Genomic DNA, 19,116 nt, shown 5'->3' on the forward strand with positions numbered 1-19,116 from the left:
GTGATACGAGAAAGGATTTCTTGGGGAGCCCAAAAATGCTATTTCTATTTCCTTGCCCCTATTTCTTCCTCCGTTAGAGGCACTTAACTCCACCCCCTCTAACAAGTGGACATCCTTGATGGTCTACGCATAACCTGAAACCAAAACCATCTACCTCTTCCTTATCTTCCACATGGGCTCTGCCATGGTTGCCAGCCTTCTTGGGGTTCTCTTTCCTCAGTTTTGGTAGAACACAATCCTGGTTTATGTCTTTTTAATACGAACCCTTACTTCCGTGTAAGGTACTCTGCTAGAGAGCAGAACCAACACAGTCCCTGTCCTCCTTGCTCTCATATTTTTTGGTTCCACATCTCCACTTACTTAAACAGAAGCTTGCCTAGGATTAGACCCAGCCTCTGGTGTCTAAGACCTCTGCCTGGAACAATCTGTCCATAGATCTTCCCATGGCTGGCTCTTTCCGATCATTCAGGTCTCAGGTAGAATATCACCTTCTCAAAGAGACCTTCCTGATCACCAATCTAAAGAATCTCCTCCACCCCTCCCCAAGCCAGAGTACATCACCCTGTTCTGTTACCCACACAGTGCTTACTGTTCTCTCAAGTTATCTTATTCATTAATTCATTTACTGTTTGCTCTTCTACCTCCCCCACCCGGAAGGAATGCCAGCTCCCTGAGAACAAGGACTCTGCCTGCCTCATTCACCATAACATCCTCAGCACTCAAGGGACAGCAATAAATACTTGATGCCTTGCTGAATAAACAAACCAGCGTCCTCACTTAAATCTAATCCCACCTCTTCATGGTGTGACTCCCACGTTCCTATAAACAGACCCATCCTTGCTACTGAGATCCAATCCCACCCTCTCTGACTGCCTCCCACTCCCCGGCATTTCCTCTCGAATAGCCTACTATCGCCTAAAATGTAACACATCCACATCGTTCTCCCCCCCCCCCCCCAGGCTAGAGCAACCTTTACCAAGCATAGCTCTATTTATGTCCCACAACTCTAGGAAGAACCCTTCAAAGCCATCCAAGATAAAAATCAATCACTCTAAGCTCAGCATTCAAAGCATTACCCAATCCAGCCCCATGAGAACAATCAATGGAGACCTTAAAAAAAACCAGTACTGTGAAAACACCAAGCAGCTGATACAGCACGGGGGGGCGGGTGGCTAAGAGGGCTGCGGTTTGGTGCACAGAGTGGTAAATCTGGGAACCTCTACTTGGCAGAGCAGCTCTTCAGGATGGAAAAGCGACTGATCTAGAAAGGAGGGAAAGAGCCTAAGAGGAGTAAGCAGCAGCGAGTTAGTGCCAAGAAGCTTCCCTCCTGGCTGCCTCCCGGCACAGGACACCATCATCTTAAGCCTGAGCACTGAACCAGCCTGTTAACTGGCCTCCTGTTTCTACCCTGACAGCCTCATGCTCTCCTCTCTGCACACCAGCCAATGATCATTCACTAACATAAACAAAACCATGTCCCTCTGGTCTCAGAACCCTGCAGTGGCTTTCCAAGACACTTAAACCCAAACTACTGTTAAGGCCCACACGGTCCATCCTCCATGGACTTCCCAGCCTCACCGGCTTCTGTTCACCCCTTCTCACTATGTGTTAGGCCGCGCTGGCCTTCTGTCACACCTCCAAAATGCCAAGCTTCCTCCTAACTCCAGGCCTTGTGACTTGCTGTTCCCTCTTCCTGGATTAAACAACTATTCCAGTTTGCCCAGGCCTGTCCTGGTTGTAGCACCAAGAGTCCCATGACCGGAGAAATCTCAGCCCCAGGTAAACTGGGATGGTTGGTCACCTTATCCGTCAGGATGGATGGCTGCTTATCATTCAGGTCTCAGCTCCGATGTCCTTCCTTAGAAAGACCGGATCTGCTGGGTGAACTAAAGTAGCTCCCCACCTCCGCCCCACTCACCATCACATCATCCTGTTTTATTTTCTCGCCTCTTTTATTTATCACTAGCTGAAATGGTTTTGTTTACTAACTCCCTACCCTAATGTGAGCTCCTTTAAAACAAAGGCCTGTTACCCTGCTACCCAAAGAGACGTAGTAGGTACTGGATTAATACCAATGAATGGAGGGCATCTCAGTCATCCAGATCATAATTTAAAGGAAATAATAAACCTGTGGTGAAAAGAGAAGGGACATAGAGTGTCCATTACTATGCTGACCATATGTTTAAGAAGGGACATAAAGAGGACAAAATAGCAATATGATGATCACTGAATCTATCTAAAGAATAGCAGTTTATAGAGAGTATGTATAGGCAGGAAGACCTCAGAACAAAACAGAAGATGTAAAAACTAGGCACTGAAAATGTAAAAAAGGAGTTATAGAAGATTCCGTTATACTGCAGTCTTAAAGGCCAGAGTCTAAGTGTCTTAAAATTTCAAAAGCCTGTGACTCCAAGTGGCAGGCTATCACACTGGTGGCCCCAGGGAATGATGCATCCTGGAGTCATGCCCTCGTTTAGTTCCCTCGCACACGGACTCTGGCCTTGGCCATCAGGAAGCATGATGCAAGCAGAGCCTTGAGGAGCACTTGTGCTCTTGAAAAGCCAGAGAATGAGAGGCGGTCTTGACTATTACAGCCCCAATCAAGCTCCAAGCTGAATGAAGCTGCAGGGGTGACCTCAGCTTCACCACACAGAGAAGAACTGCCACACAACTGAGCCCCACCAACCTCTAAGTCATTACTGCTTGGAGTCACTTAGTTTTGAGATTGTTGAGAAGATAACTGAAATACCCCCAGAGTCAGAGATTGTTTCATATTAATAGACAGGGTATTCTCTACATTCCCTTTACGTTGTACTCCTAATTATATGCCTAAAGTCGACCTTATATAATGATTACTTCTCTACTCCATTCTGAGTTAATCAGAAATCATTTGGAGAGACCAGCACAGCCAGTTAGATCCTGCTCTGATTACCTATTCATTTTGGCCAGCCTTCAATCCTTTAGTTTTCCCTCAATCCTAAGTACCAATACACCTATTTTGTAGATCAAACTCAGCTGATTTTTCATAAGAAATGACAACGAGGGTGCCTGGGTGGCTCAGTTGGTTAAGCGACTGCCTTCGGCTCAGGTCATGATCCCGGAGTCCTGGGATCGAGTCCCGCATCGGGCTCCCTGCTCAGCGAGGAGCCTGCTTCTCCCTCTGACCCTCCCCCACTCATGTACTCTCTCTCTCTCTCTCTCTCAAATAAATAAATCTTTAAAAAAAAAAAAAGGAAATGACAACGGAAGAAGCTGATGGTATTTGAGGTGCCAAAAATAGTTTTTTAATATTTAATTTCTGGGGGGAGCGTGGGTGGCTCAGTCGGTCAAGTGCCCAACTCTTGATTTCAGCTCAGTCATGTAGGGTTGTGAGATCAAGTCCCATGTGGGGCTCCGTGCTGGGCATGGACTCTGCTTGAGATTCTCACTCTCCCTCCTCTCAACCCTGCACTCACGCTTTCTCAAAAAATATATGTTTAATTTCTTTCCTGATTATAAAACTAACATATGGTCTCTTCTATAGCTATTTAGTCTCTTTAAGAATCTTTAAATCTTGCTTTATTCTTGACCCAAAAGCTGCCATGAACTATTAAAACCAGATCCTGCTTAAAACGCTCTAAGAGCTCCCCATGTCCCCTGGAATAAAATCCAAATACCTTCCAAGGCCCTACATGAAATGGCCCCAGCTACCTATCTGACCTTACCCATCACCACCACTACTCATTTGCATGAGGTACACAATGTGTATAACATGTGACTCTTGACCTCGGGGTTGTGAGTTCAAGCCCCACATGGTCACAGTTTTTGTTTTTTTTTAAAGGGAGGCAGTGGCTGGCTGGCTCAGTTGGTAGGGCATGCGACTTTTGATCTCGCGCTCTTGAGTTCAAGGCCCATGGTGGCACAGAGCTTACTTTTAAAAAAAGGTATAACAAATTACCATGTGTGTAAAAACAGAAAAGGAAAAAAATGTACATGTGTATTTGTACATGTTCATTTTAGGAAGAATACAGAAGAAAGTGTTAACATTATTTGCCCCTGGGGAGGGAAGAAAATGAATTAGGAGGCAGGTAGGAGAGACTTTTGTATCATTTGAATTTTTATAACTATGTAAATAGATTATTAAAAAGTATTCAAGGGGGCCTGGGTGGCTCAGTTGGTTAAGCGTCTGCCTTCGGCTCAGGTCATGATCCCAGGGTCCTGGGATCGAGCCCCGCATCGGGCTCCCTGCTCGTCAGGAAGCCTGCTTCTCCCTCTCCCCCTGCTTGTGTTCCTGCTCTTGCTATCTCTCTCTCTCTCTCTCTCTCTCTCTCTCTGTGTCAATTAAATAAATAAATAAAATCTTTAAAAAAAAAAAGTATTCAAAACAATGTAACCATCACTAAATTTGGAGAGAAATTTATCAGTACTTCCAAGTATCTGGGTGAAACCATAATTCATAGTAAACCTAATTCTTTCCAATAAATATCATTAGCCACATCTAATTAGCAAATATTTATATTTAGAAACCACAATTTTTCATGAATCAGAAAAGTAAAGAATTTTAGTATTCAGCCTTTTAAAAAAGGAAACCCTGCCATTTGGGACAACACGGTTGGGCCCTGGGCGCCTGGGTGGCTCAGTTGGTTAAGCGTCTGCCTTCAGCTCAGGTCATGATCCCAGGGTCCTGGGATCGAGCCCCACATCGGGCTCCCTGCTCGGCCAGAAGCCTGCTTCTCCCTCTCCCACTCCCCCTGCTTGTGTTCCCTCTCACGCTGTCTCTCTCTCTCTCTGTCAATAAATAAATGAATAAAATCTTTAAAAAACAAAACATACATGGGTGAGCCTTGAGAGTATTATACTAAGTGAGTAAATCAGACCGAGAAAGACAAATACTGTATGATCTCACTTTGGAAGATAAAAAAAGTCAAACTCAAACAGAAAAAACTGGTTGCAAGGGGCTGTGAGATTAGAGAGATGGGAGATGTTGGTCAAAGAGTACAAACTCTCAGAAAATGAGTAAGCTCTGGGGATCTAAAGTCTTGCATGGTGACTATAGCTAATCCCAATGTGTACTTAAAAGGTACTAAGAGCATATCTTAAATGTTATCATACACGCAGACACGAATGTGGTAAACATAGGTGACGGATATTAACGAAATTGATTATGGCAATCATTTCACAATATACACATACGTCCAATCATCACCTTAAAAACTTGTCAGCAATACTTCAGTAAAGCTGGGGCAATGGAGAATTTCAGGGATAGAACCCTTTGAATCATCTACTTGAAAGCCCTCATCTTATAGATAAGGTTTTTTGTCTGGTTTGGCCAGGGCAGTTCATCAGAGGGCTATGGCTAAGACCTGTAATTTGTCAATTTTGAAGATGACTTTATTATCTGTTCAATAATTTAAAATTTTAAAAACAGGGCGCCTAGGTGGCTCAGTCATTAAGTAACTGCCTTCGGCTCAGGTCATGATCCCAGGGTCCCGGGATCAAGCCCCACATCAGGCTCTCTGCTCAGCGGGAAGCCTGGTTCTCCCTCTCCCGGTCCCCCTGCTTGTGTTCCCTCTCTCGCTGTCTCTCTGTCAAATAAAATCTTTAAAAAATTTTTTTTAAATAAGATAAATTTTAAAAACAAAGTTAAAAATCCTTCAACATCTCCACAGTCTACTCCACTACCTCCCTCTCTCTCCTTTTGTTCATGACAAACGTCTGGAGAGAACTGCTCTTCTTCTCACCTTACCCTCTTCACCACACTCAACCAACTCCACCTTCCTTCACCCCTGCCAGTCCCCACAACTGCTCTTGCTAAGGCTACTACCCATGGCCTCCATATTCTCCATTCAACAACCTCTTCCAGCTTCAGTCTTGACTTCTCAACAGAATTCAGTGCTATTAACCAAGTTCTCCTTTTTATAAAAATTTACTTGAGGGGCACCTGGCTGGCTCAGTTGGTGGAGCATGCGACTCTTTTTTTGTTTTTTAAGATTTTTTTTGTCAGAGAGAGAGAGCACAAGCAGGGGGAGCAGCAGCAGGAGAGGGAGAAACAGACTCCCAACTCAGCAGGGAGCCCGACGCGGGACTCGATCCCAGGACCCTGAGATCATGACCTGAGCCGAAGGCAGACGCTTAACCGACTGAGCTACCCAGGCATCCCTGGGGCATGTGACTTTTGATCTTAGGGTCAGGGGTTCAAGCCCCACACGGACATAAAGATTACTAAAAATTTACTTAAAATTTTTAAGCCCATTTTTACACTTTTAAAACAAAAACATGATGGAAAGCAAGCCTTGCTACAGGCAACTTTTTTTTTTTTTATTTTTAAGATTTTGAGAGAGCGAGCATGAACAGGGAAGAGGCAGAGGGAGAAGGAGAGTGGGGAAACCGACATGGGACTCAATTCCAGGACCCCCAGGATCATGACCGATGGGGAAGTCAGATGTTTAACCAACTGAGCCACCCAGGTGCCCTGAGGCAACCAATTTCTGATGCTTCCATTCATCCAACGAATATTTTGTAAATATCTACCGTGTGCCAACCATTATTCCAGGTGCTGGGGACACAACAGTCAACAAAAGAGACCCAAATCCCTGTCCTCCTGGAGCTGACAGTCTAGGCCAAGCAGACAGTCAACAGATAAGCAAATAAATGGATAGTAATGAGTTATAAAGAAAAATAAAGCAGGGTAAAAGGGATGGGATTTAATTTCATGTCAATTTCATAACTTCTATTTTATTTAGAGAGAGCAAGTGCATGCATGAGTGAGTGTGAGAGTGCGGGGGGGGGGGGGGGAAATCAAGGGGGGGGAAAGGGCAGAGGATCTCAGGCAGACTCAGCACTCTGCATGCAGAGTCTAGCATGGGGCTTGATCTCATGACCCAGAGATCATGACCTGAGCTAAAATCATGAATCACTTAACCAACTGAGCCACCCAGGTGCCCCACATAGAAAATGTTTTCTATAGAATGGTAAGAAAGGTCTTTTTAATAAGGTGCTTATTGGAGCAGAGACCTAAAAAAAGTGAAAACAAGTCACACGGTTATCTGGGAGAGGTCAGCCCAGCACGACAGCCCCAAGGTGTGTCTGCAGGTGAGCAAGGAGGCCGGCTGTGGCTAGAGCAGTGTGGGAGACGGAGAGCTGTAGGTGCAGACTATAGTAGGTGAAGAGGGGGCCCACCTTGGAGGTGGAGCAGGGAGCATTTGCTGACTAGACACAGAATTTGGGAGGGGAAAAAAGGATTCAAGAGTAACACTAAAGGTCTTGAGCACCTGCGTGGCTCAGCTGGTTAAGCATCGGACTTTGGCCCAGGTCATGACCCTGGGGGTCCTGGGATTGAGTCCCACGGTCAGTCAGTTGGACTCTGTGCTCACCAGGGAATCTGCTTTTCCCTCTGCCCCTCCCCGCACTCTTGCTCTCTCAAATAAAATCTTTAAAAAATAAAAATAAAATAACACTAAAGGTCTCTGGCCAGCACTAGAAGGACACAGACGCCATCAACTGAGAAGGGACAGCTTCCAGGAAGAGAAGCTCTGGGGTAAAATCAAGAGTATGGCTGGGGGCACATTTAGCTTATAGTGATGATGAGACTTCCAACTGGAAAAGTCTCATATCCTGTGCACACACAAATCACACCCACATCGATATGCAGTCAGAGCTCTGGGGACAGGTTCTGGCTGAGCAGATTTGAGCACCATCAGTACCCTGAGGTGTTTAAAGCTACATGACAGTAGGAGACCAGCCAGGGAGTAAGAGCAGACAGTGATGGAAGGCATCCTGGAAATAGGTCCGGAAGCACGTAATTGTTGAGAGGTAGGGAAGATGGGCCTGAGCAGGAACAACCAGTGGCAGAAGTCCTATGGGAGGTCCCACAAGCCAAGTGAAACAGTTTCAAAATGGGGGCATGATAAACCACATTAAATACTGCTAAAAGGTCAAGTAAAAAGACAAGGAAGTTGACCTTGAACTCAGTAAGGTGTAAGTCCCTGGCAGACATGAAGAGCTAGCTGTTCTGGTGGCGAGGGGTGAGGATACAAGACTGACTGGAGCAGGCTCAAGACAGAATGGAAGGACAGGACATAAAAACAGTAAGAATAAACTCTTTCAAAAGTAGTGCTATAAAGGGAAGCCAAGGATAGGAGAGTGGAGGTGGGTATGGGTCAGGGGAGTTGTTTTTCTTTCCCTATAGGACAGGATCTCCTCTAATCGGTTATCTGGGAGAGGTCAGCCCAGTGTCATTCACCAGCATGCGGTGGTGAATGAACTGTTGAAAGGAAAGCGGTTAATGGAGGAGGACAACTGCAGAAAGAACCACCACCCTACCCCAACTTTTATTACACAACAGGTAGTGAACACAGTATTCTGAACTTAGCTTTTTGTACTAAACATAACTCGGCAATTAATCTATTTGGTCTATGCAGATCTGCCTCATACTTTTTAATGGCTGTACAGTGTTCCATTCCACAGACGTACCAGAAGCAATAAGCCAGAGATCTGTGTTTAGCTTCCCAAGTCAGCATTTTAGAAGCTGCTAAACTAGTGGCTAGTGATGCTTAATTTATTTGATGACAAATTTCAAACATACAAAAATAGAGAATAGTCTAATGAACCTCCTTCCAGATTCAACTATAACCCAGATATTGCCACACCGGTTTGACCTATCGCTTTTTTTGCTCAAGCATTTTAAAGCATATCCCAGGGGGTGCCTGAGTGGCTCAGATGGTTGAGCATCTGCCTTCAGCTCAAGTCATGATCTCCAGGTCCTGGGATCGAGCTCCACGTCGGGCTCCTTGCTCAGCAGGGAGGCTGCTTCTCCCTCTGCCTCTCCCCCTGCTTATTATACTCTCTCTCTCTCTCAAATGAATAAAATCTTAAAAAATATATATTTTAAAAAAATTTTAAAGCAGATCTGACATGTAATTTCACTTCTGAATACTTCACTACACATCTCTAAAAATGTGGACATTCTTATAGAACCACAATTCACATACTTTAAAAAGAAATTAAAAATAATCCCTTGGGGGCACCTGGGTGGCTCAGTTGCTTAAGCAACTGCCTTCGGCTCAGGTCATGATCCTGGAGTCCCGGGATCGAGTTCCGCATCGGGCTCCCTGCTCAGCGGGGAGTCTCCTTCTCCCTCTGACCCTCCCCCCTCTCATGCTCTCTCTCTCTCTCAAATAAATAAAATCTTAATAAAAATAATCCCTTGGTTTCATTTAATATTCATTTTATATTCAAATTCCAAACTGTCACTAAAATGTTTAATGATTTGATTCAGACTCCAAAAAGGATTCAAAGGTGGTTCTTGTAATCTAACGCAGGTTCCTTCAGCCCCAACTTTTCATTTCATGCCGCTGATAGAGGCTATTTTAATTGTTCTATTTCCTCCAGGGCAGGTATGGGCTTTTGATTGTATGACTGTATGTCTAAAAATATCTTTGTTGTCTTTACACTTGATGGACCCTTTGGATGACTAACTTCTGGGCTGGAAATCAGTTTCCCTCAGAATTTTGACAGCACTACTCTGTGTATCCATTAATGCCACTGAATAGGATGGGGCTTTCCTTATTCCTCGTTTGTAAAGGATTTTATCTCTAGAAGCTTCAGAACCTTCTCTTTACTCCTGATCATCTGAAATTTCAGGATGATGTGCCACCGTGTGGGCATTTTTCGTTCACTGTGTCAGATACCAGTTAATCTAGACACCAGGGTCCTTTAGTCTGATGTTTCTCTTATATTCGTGCTTTGATCATGCCGTCCTCTTTGTTTTCTGTTCTCTTTTTGGAAATCCTATTACTATGACTTTAAAAAAAAAAAAAATGTAAGGAGCAATCTATCTAATCTCTTATTTACTGTTCTTTATTCTACTCTGTCCTACTTTCTGGGAGATTTCTTATCTTTAACCATTTTTTCAATGTTGACAACCATAGTCTTAATTTCCAGGAGCTCTTGCTCGTTCTCTAATCTTTTCTCATGACCTCCTGTGTTGTTGTATGAATGCAAGATCTTCTCAGAGCTCACATAGTTAGTGCTTACAAAGTTTTATTCTACTGCTATTGGCTGTTTTTCTGATTTTTAATTTCCATATTGGAGGATTTCCTCATTGGTCTAAAGATCCTTGGTTGTCTTTTTTAAAAAAAATTGTTAATATGGTACTTTTTAAATGTATACAAAATAATAACGAGCTCCCCCATGCACCCATCACCTGGCTTCAATAATTAAAAAAAAATGTTGGCAAAATACTTATAATCTATTCCTCCTTCCCTCCGCAAATACCTCTCCAAAGTTTGGGGTTTTGTTGGGTTGGGGTTTTTTTTGTTTTGTTTCTGGGTTGTGGGTCTTTTTGTTTTCTATTGCTTTGTTTTTTGGTATCTGCTCTTTTTTTAAACAGTTCAGCACTAATCAGGAATGCTGTGCACATGGTTGAGGCTTGCTTACCGGAAGACCTCACTTCTTGTGAGTGATTCACTAGGGGCAAGCCTTTTACTTAAATGAACCCCAATGTCCATACACAGAAATCTTTTTTCCAGAGTCCTTCAGTTTCTTCAGAAAATAAAGTCCAGTCTTTCACCCAGGCAGCCAGTATCTGAGTACAAATGTGTATATCAGCAAAGGGGAGGACAGTTCTATTAGTAACTTTCAGCCTCTACACCTCTCACCATGGCTCTACACCACACCTCATGCCTCCAATTCCCAAGACTCTCTAAGGTTGGTAGGGGTGACTCATCTCTCTTCCTCTTGGTTTTCCCCTAAACATACATGCACTTCAAGTCTAGGCTTGCCCCACACTGAGAGACAGAAAGGGACACGATCTCCATCTCCTAAAGAAGAGGAATAAGAGATGCAGCCTAGAGCTGAGGAACAAGAAATACAGGTTTCACTGCAAGTTACAAAGATAACCAAAAGAGGAATTAAAATTAATAAAATAAATGCATTATGAGGAAGAAAAGAGTAGGAATTAGACCAAATCCTCGTCTTTCGCAAGGAGAAAAATAACACGAAATATACAGAGTATAAATCAAAAAACAGCAATATAAGTTTTTTGATTAGAGAAATGAAGGAAACCACCAGAAGAAGGAAAAGTGGAACCATGAAAGTGAGCGCCTACAAGCAGCAGCCAGCGACCAGGGTGAGGGGCTCTCACTTTTCATGAGGAGCCTGGATGTGCTACCTGAAGCTTTGGTCCATGTTCATGTATTTCTTTGATAGTTTTTTCTTTTAACCTAACAAGCACATCAGAGAAAGGGAAATTTCTTTAATGTTTTCCCATTATACTTAGGATAAAGACCTAGATCATTTAGCCAGATGGGAAGTCTGTTAAAAACAACAAGAAGCTTTTCTGACAATTATGAACACATGTTCAAGTAGTACAATCTCCAGCAGACCAATTCAAAGACTCACTGTGGCTGGAACAGCTTATAAAAAAGACGATTAAACTGAGAAACTAGATAGAAAAAGAAGAGAATGTACTTTATGATATTAGACTCCTGATTGATAGTTAACTGGCGGATAGGTGACAGGTTTCCCAGAAGAAGTTTAAATACTACCAAAATTTATTCAAAAATTACTTCAGTGGGTTTTTTTTCCCAGGATTATGAATTTCTTCCCAGAAGGAGGCTATAAATTACATCATTAAAAAATGTTTTGGGGCACCTGGGTGGCTCAGTTGGTTGGGCGACTGCCTTCAGCTCGGGTCATGGTCCTGGAGTCCCGGGATCGAGTCCCGCATCGGGCTCCCTGCTCGGCGGGGAGTCTGCTTCTCCCTCTGACCCTCCTCCCTCTCATGCTCTCTGTCTCTCATTCTCTCTCGCTCTCTCAAATAAATAAAATCTTTAAAAAAAAAAAAATGTTTTGTCACAGATTGGCTTGGGGCAATTTTTTTCTTTTACAGGTCTCCAACAATGGAAATGTTCTAGATCTTTGATGTTTAATACAGAAGCCAGTCACATGTGGCTACTGAGCACTTGAAGCATGGCTAATGTGAGTGAGCAACTGAAGTTTTAATTTTATTTAATTCTAATTTAAATTTAAGTAGCCACATGTGGCTACAGGCTACCACAGTAGACAAGTGCAATTCCAGACTCCATGGCTCCTACGCTCTTCTTACACTAAGCTCTCTCCTCTGTATTCCAGCCACTCTGGACCACTGTCATTTCCTAAACACACATGCTTACTCTTGCCACAGGGCCTTTGCACCTGTGGTCTCTTCTTCCTAGAATGTTCTACTCTCCCCATTCCCCAACTTCATCTGGTTAACTACGACTTCTCCTTCGCTACCTAAAATCATCTTATCTGCTTATTTGCTCACTTCTTTATGGTTAAATTTTTGTCACTCCACCACTACCCACTCCAACCCACCCAACAGGCAGAATACAAGCTCCATTAGAGCAAGGTTCCTGCTCACCTTGCCCATCATTGTATTCCCACCACCTAAAGACAACACTGCCTGACTCACAGTAGACAGCTAGTATCTACTGAATGAATGCCTTCTCATGATTTTAATTGTCCTCACTCTCAGAGATTCCCAATATCTACTATAGTTCCAATCTTGCCATTGCAATTTAGTTCCAAGTTTCCAACAAGCCCCATGAGCATTTCTACTTAAAAATTCCACTGTCGGGGCGCCTGGGTGGCTCAGATGGTTAAGCATCTGCCTTCGGCTCAGGTCATGATCCCAGGGTCCTGGGATCGAGTCCCGCATTGGGCTCCCTGCTAGGCGGGGCGCGCCTGCTTGTCCCTCTGCCTCTCTCTCTCTCTGACTCTCATGAATAAATAAATAAAATATTAAAAAAAAAAATTCCACTGTCTAGGGGCGCCTGGGTGGCTCAGTCGTTAGTGGCTGCCTTCGGCTCAGGTCATGATCCCAGGGTCCTGGGATCGAGCCCCGCATCGGGCTCCCTGCTCAGCGGGAGGCCTGCTTCTCCCTCTTCCACTCCCCCTGCTTATGTTCCCTCTCTCGTGGTCTCTGTCAAATAAATAAAATCTTAAAAAAAAAAAAAAATTCCACTGTCTACACATCAACTATTACTATCTGCACTCTGTTGCCAGATTAACCTTCAGAAAGCTTCGCTTTATCTGTGTCATACAACTCCAAACAAAGAAACCTTCAAAGAAATCCAAAAGAAAAGCCAATTTTGAGGCAAGAGTGGACACACTGTACATACTCCAACTTTCTTGGGTCCTTTGTAAACCAATACAAAAAGAAAGCAAATGGAAATTTCTCTGCCAAGATACAAAATGAGAAAGTGAATCTTACCACAAGTTCAAAAATGTCCATGAAGACAGAATGTCCCTTAGGTGTTTTCTCATTCAGACTGGCAGGAGACCAGATCCAATAGAAGTAAGTACCATCTGAAGAAAGGTGCACAGTGCTCATGGTGCTGCCAACAGGGAGATGATTGGCTGGCATTGGCACCATCTGGCACACCTGGACATGAAAGGGAAGAAAACATCATTAGGGTGACATACAATTTCTGGTTAATTCTATCAGTTCATCACTAATGCTATTAAGTCCAAGATCAGAATCCAATAGGCTTCCTGGTCAAAATAAAACTGCTATCTCTAAGAGATGAAAATTACATGACAGAAATATAAAAATTCATTCAATGGGCCGTGCGACAGATAAAAGCTAAAAATATCCGAATCTGCTAAGCAGGTGTGTTTTATCAAATATTAAAGACAAAGCTTTAGAGAAATAGTACTTGCTGAAATGTCCTAAGTTTTCCTTATTCCTCTGAAAAAGAATTTCAGACTATTAATTATATTTTAAAAAGGACAGGGACTATATCTTATTTACTTTTATATCCCAGCACCTAATTCAGAGTCTAACTCAGTTATTCAATAAATATGGAAGGAAGTGAAAAAGAGGGCAGAAGGAAGAGGGAAGACAGAGGAGGGAGAAAAGGGGAAGGAGAAAGTAAACAAGTGAAGGCACACGCAAGACCCGAACCCAGCACATGCAGGCTTAGTGAGATGCACCCAGTCCACTGGGAGGAAAACGACAAACACCAATTCTCTGTATCAGACACGAAGGCATGTGTTTCTAATACTAACTATCCTTCAGTTTCAGTATAACGAATGAGCTTTGCAAGATTTCACATTAAATGTGTAGTTACATACTTATTTTTTCTGCAAGAGAAAAGCCCTTAAAATGAGAGAAAATGGGGACCCAAAAAACTGCTAACTAGGTTTTTCAAAAATGCTGAGGGTAGGAGAACTGAAAATCCCAAAATAAAAATTAGAGAAGGTCAGGTGCCTTTGAGAACAGTAAGAACCACTTTCAGTTACTCCAGCTCTCGAGGGGAGTCACTCATTTTCCTAAGGTTACTTCTGACCCTTGAACTCATTTCATATGAGCTTTTCTCCAGACTTGTTTTATCTATTTCAAAAGTTAAAAAGTAATGTAGTTGCTGTAACCACACTTTGTAACTTGTAGTGCCAGGAAATCTAGAAAGTTGACAGCTACTGATTGGCCTAAGATATCCCCAAATTGCTCCAATGCACATCACCTACTTAGCGAAAACGTGGTTTTCTTGAACAAAATTGAAGTTTTTGCAATAAAACCGAGGAAAGGGACATTGCCTCAAAAAAAAAAAAAAAAAACATGTCCCAAGATTTAACATCTGTCTAATTCCCAGGCTTATAATTCTACTTCAAATAAATATAGGACATATCCTCATCTGTCCGCATTAGCAATGAAAAATGAAGTCAAGGGGCGCCTGGGTGGCTCAGTCAGTTAAGCATCTGCCTTCAGTTCAGGTCATGATCCTGGGGTCCTGGGATCGAGCCCCACATCAGACTCCCTGCTCAGTGGAGAACCTGCTTCTCCCTCCCTCTCCCCCTACTTGTACTCTGTCAAATAATAAAATCTTAAAAAAAAAAAAAGTCAACTGGGCATCTATTTGTCAATTTGTTCTTTTTATTCCTCTAACAATTATTAAGCAGCTACTGTGTGCTTTGGAGATACGATAGTGAATAAGACGCAGTCCCTGTTCACCAGGAAAGGCACAGCTGAGTGACAGACAAAAGGAGATGCAGCATTCCACTGAAGTCCTGCCTGGAACTGCTCCCAGGGCATTCACCCCAGATGCGAACTCTAACCAGGCAGTTCACCTTTGGTTGAAAGGCAGGAAGGTGGAATGTAAAAAGCTTGAACTCTAGTGCTAAGAACCATGGGTTCAAGTTCTTATGCTGCCATTATTGTGTGGCCTTGGGCAAGTCCCTTAATGTCGGAGCTACATTCCTTCACTGAACAATAAACACTTGCCAAGTGCTTACAATATGCCTAGCCTCAGCTGCCTTGTCTGTATGACAAAACTGTTATCGTTCTGTCTCACAGATAGGAGAAGTGTATGTAAATTGCCTAGACCAGGGCCCGGCACAGAGACACTGAAAAAGGACAGTTTCTATTATCAACAACCAAATGCTAGGCTCTGTGCTACATTCTAAGCACACAAAGATAGGTAAGACAGGGTCCAGACTTAAAGGCATGTATGGTAGTGGGGAAGAGACAAGAGCGGGTGACTGCAGTGTAACGCACCAAGTGTTGGCATGAGTGCCAGGTTTGGAAGCACTAGAGAGGAGCTCGGAATCCCTAACACGTAATGATTTTATCCAAACTCATCTCAAGGCTCCCACTGCCACAGAAAGCCTGTTTAGAACAAATCAAGTAAGGAAATGATGCCTTCCCAAAATAGATCTGGCAAAAGAACAAACAAACAAAGACAGCTAGTACATATACACACCATCTTTGACTCTCCAGAATTTTTTTTGATCATAAAAATTTGTCGATGGCCTTAGAAACTCTTAGGGAGCACATTCACACAGATCATGTGGGGAAACTCTAAGATATCAGAGAAAACAGAATGCCTAAATGGTGACAATTAAAAGGATTGCCACTACGGCAGGAAACTAGATCAGCGGTGTTCTTAGTCCTTCTGATGAGGTCAGCAACTTCCTCTACTGTCTTCAAAATATAAAAAGACAACATCTTGGTTTTCTTTTTACCTGAAGGGTATTCTGGTCAATGACCTGGAAAAGGGAGTGAGGTTTATTATCAAAAGATACAGGCCGGTGGAGAAGATTACCACTGCCAAAAGCAACCCATCCTGGTTCCAGCTCCTCATTCCGGCAGTACACAAAACCTCTGCAGAGGAAAAAAAAAAATATATATATAGTGGCTGAGTAGGCAGGCAGTGTTCGAAACCACACAATGCGCTACAACAAACATTTTCCACCTAATTTTTAAAAATGACCATGCAAAATATCTAGAGAATATACATTAACATTTTGCAACTGAAAACCTACAGCAAATATTAATTTTCCACAACAAATTAGGGAGGAGAAAAAGTTGGGGAAAAGATCTAATTAAATACATATAAGGATCTCAAACTGTGATTTCTTTTGGCAGCAATTCACAGATCTTATATCCCAACCGCAAAGCACTGTTAATCCAATGTGAAATCCAAGTACAAAAAAACTTAACTAGAAAAATGTCCATTCATCAACATGGAGAAGTCACTAATATTATAGTAATTCTAATCATAGAGGAATTTCTGGCTAGAAACAATGACCTGAGGGCTACCAAGCTCTTTAAGAGTCAAAACAAAGCCGAAATGCATGAACAGAACAAGAGTCTACTAATCCGAGAAAACCCAAATTACATGAAGTTGTTCAGACTTATTTAGTTACTAGTCAGTCTTGGGGGTTGGGGGTGGGGGGGATATGCCTCCCAGGTGTCTTCTTCAGAGAGATTTATATAAGGAAGGAAATGTTCCAGCCAAATCATTCAGCAAGTTCCATGCAACTGACCTGAGAGTACCATGTAATCCAGACCCCAATTTGCTTACTCCTCTTCCAACTGAGTTAGTAGTATACAGGTAAAGACCATCTGCCGTGAGACAGCGCCCCAAGTCAGCATCTGAAATCGTTTTTTCACAAGTAAATTATATATATGCTTTTTCTAGTGAAATTATAAACGTGCTTTTTCTAATGAAAAAGCCATTAGGAGGTGGGGTGAGAGATAATCTCCCACCTCTAAAATAAGTGCTTCAATGTGACTTCCAGGAAAGACGGCTCTAACCCCCAAATCAAACATCCAAAATGCATGTGGGATCAGGAACCAAAATCAGCGAAAGAGGTCAAACAGGTAATAGCAGGAGAACCTAGTCCTGCCTGCCAAAAGTTTTCTTTTTTGAACAGCAAAAATGTCAAATTTATGCGTTCCTAATTCTAATCTGAAATGACTAGGACTACAGTACTTTCAATAATGATTCTGTAGTTTAAAAGGTGTGAGCTTTTAAGAGTTTGCGGCACTTACTAGTTGCCCTTGGGCCTTTTTGAACTTCAGTTTCTTTGTCCATAAGAGAAGGATAATATGTACATCAAGAGTCGCTGTGATGGTTAAATGAGATAATGCAAGTAAACACCAATTTACTCTGGGCTACAAAACCAAAGCTCCATAAATGGCAAATGAGATTATGTTGAAATACCAATGAAATACATGAACAAATCACATGCTTCTGTGGACTTCCCATCCAGCCACTATGTTTGCCCTTAGCTATATCCTCTGCCAGCTAAAACAAACAGTATCGGTCTACAGAACCATTAAATGGTTTACTAACTTACCTTCTAAAGAATTGGTCTTAAAAAGAGAGCTTATAAAACTTTTGGTATTTTCATAATCATTTCACTGTTTGTCTACTACATGTCATATTAAAGGAAACCCACACCACAGCACTCATTAGTGAGTATGCTGTTAAGAATTCAGTCTACTAATCCAAGACAACTGGAACTTAACTGTTTTCTGAGCAATCAGTTGTGAGTAATCATTTCTAAAATTAATTTCCCTCAAATATTTTAACTTGAAACATATAAATATCCATTCATTCAACCCTCTTTAGATTGAGGCTCTATGCCTTCTGAGAAGTCTGACAAGGGGTGGGAGCAAAAGATTAAACAAGATTGGCCCCGAGCTGATACTTGTTGAAGCTGAGTGACGAGTACATAAGGTTGACTTAAAGCATTCTCTCAACTTCCACATCTGTCGAATGTTTCCATATTAAAAATAAGATTACTTTTCCTTCGGCTCAGGTCATGAGCCCAGGGTCCTGGGATCGAGTCCCACATCAGGCTCCCTGCTCAGCGGGAGGCCTGCTTCTCCCTCTCCCACTCCTCCTGCTTGTGTTCCCTCTCTCACTGTGTCTCTCTCTGTCAAATAAATAAAATCTTTTTAAAAAAAATATTACTTTTAAAATTATAAGAAAAATATTCGCAGGGCACCTGGGTGGCTCAGTTGGGTAAGCATCTGCCTTCAGCTCATATGGGTTCGAGCCCGGCACCCGGCTCTCTGCTCAGTGGGGAGCCTGCTTCTCCCTCTGCCCCTCCCCCTGCTTGTGCTCTCTCTTGTTCTCTTCTCTCTCTCAAAATCTTAAACCAAAAAAAAAAAAAAAAAAGAAAAAAGGATTCTCTAGGTGGAAGCAAAACTAAAGGTACAAAAAAAAAAAACAAAAAACAAACCTAAAGGTACAAGAGAGTGAAAAACAAGTAGATCAGCTTAACACCATCATCCTCAGTAAGAAACTACTCCAAGGGAGATATATTAAAGAAAGTAAAAGCAAGAACAGGAAGGGGTTTGGTTTTGTTTAAAGATGTCAATTTCAGCCTCTGTTAAGAACTTCGTGGGTATTATTGCAGGCTTTTTTTGCTTCTCCCATGGAGTCTAGTTGCGTCATAGCTAAAAGTCTTGCCTGTTCCTCTTACCAGCTCACCTGACTGTTTCAATAGTGACATGAACAGACACAGGCCCCAGGAGGAAAGGTGCACAGGTGGCCTGCTGCTTAGACTACACCCCATGCCCTTCTGGTTGCCCCAGAAGTCTGCCTCCATCTAGGGTTCTAAATGAAAGGGTGGGCAGAGTAGGCCTCTGAATCCCATACCTAATTAACGTCAATTTCTTAGAGATTCACTTTGAATCTTTCCATAAGAAAGCTGAATGTTTTAGAAACAATTTCCTGGGGTGTTTTAAATTCCTATTTCATCAGTTATGTAATGTTTAATGATATAATCATGATACCAGTTACAACAGCAAACAGGTTTGCGAGCAGGGTGGACTCTTGGCAAGCCTGCAACCCCGCAGGT

The 19,116-nt window shown here is 42.6% G+C and overlaps 1 protein-coding gene across 5 annotated transcripts in view; it reads right to left on the reverse strand.

Moving 5' to 3' along the window:
- Positions 1-19,116, reverse strand: part of HECTD4 (HECT domain E3 ubiquitin protein ligase 4) — a 180,547-nt gene that overhangs the window by 106,162 nt on the left and 55,269 nt on the right. For all 5 annotated transcript variants that reach the window (XM_035017036.1, XM_035017035.1, XM_035017038.1 and 2 more), the window contains exons 5-7: positions 16,789-16,897; positions 15,985-16,123; positions 13,235-13,405 (exon numbers count right to left, since the gene is read on the reverse strand). In XM_035017036.1, the coding sequence (XP_034872927.1) occupies positions 13,235-13,405; positions 15,985-16,123; positions 16,789-16,897 (419 nt within the window). The remainder of the gene's footprint in view (positions 1-13,234; positions 13,406-15,984; positions 16,124-16,788; positions 16,898-19,116) is intronic.

Source organism: Mirounga leonina, unplaced genomic scaffold (assembly GCF_011800145.1).
Source record: "Mirounga leonina isolate KUSES-001 unplaced genomic scaffold, KU_Mleo_1.0 Mir_171, whole genome shotgun sequence".
In the NCBI taxonomy this organism is placed as follows: domain Eukaryota; kingdom Metazoa; phylum Chordata; class Mammalia; order Carnivora; family Phocidae; genus Mirounga; species Mirounga leonina.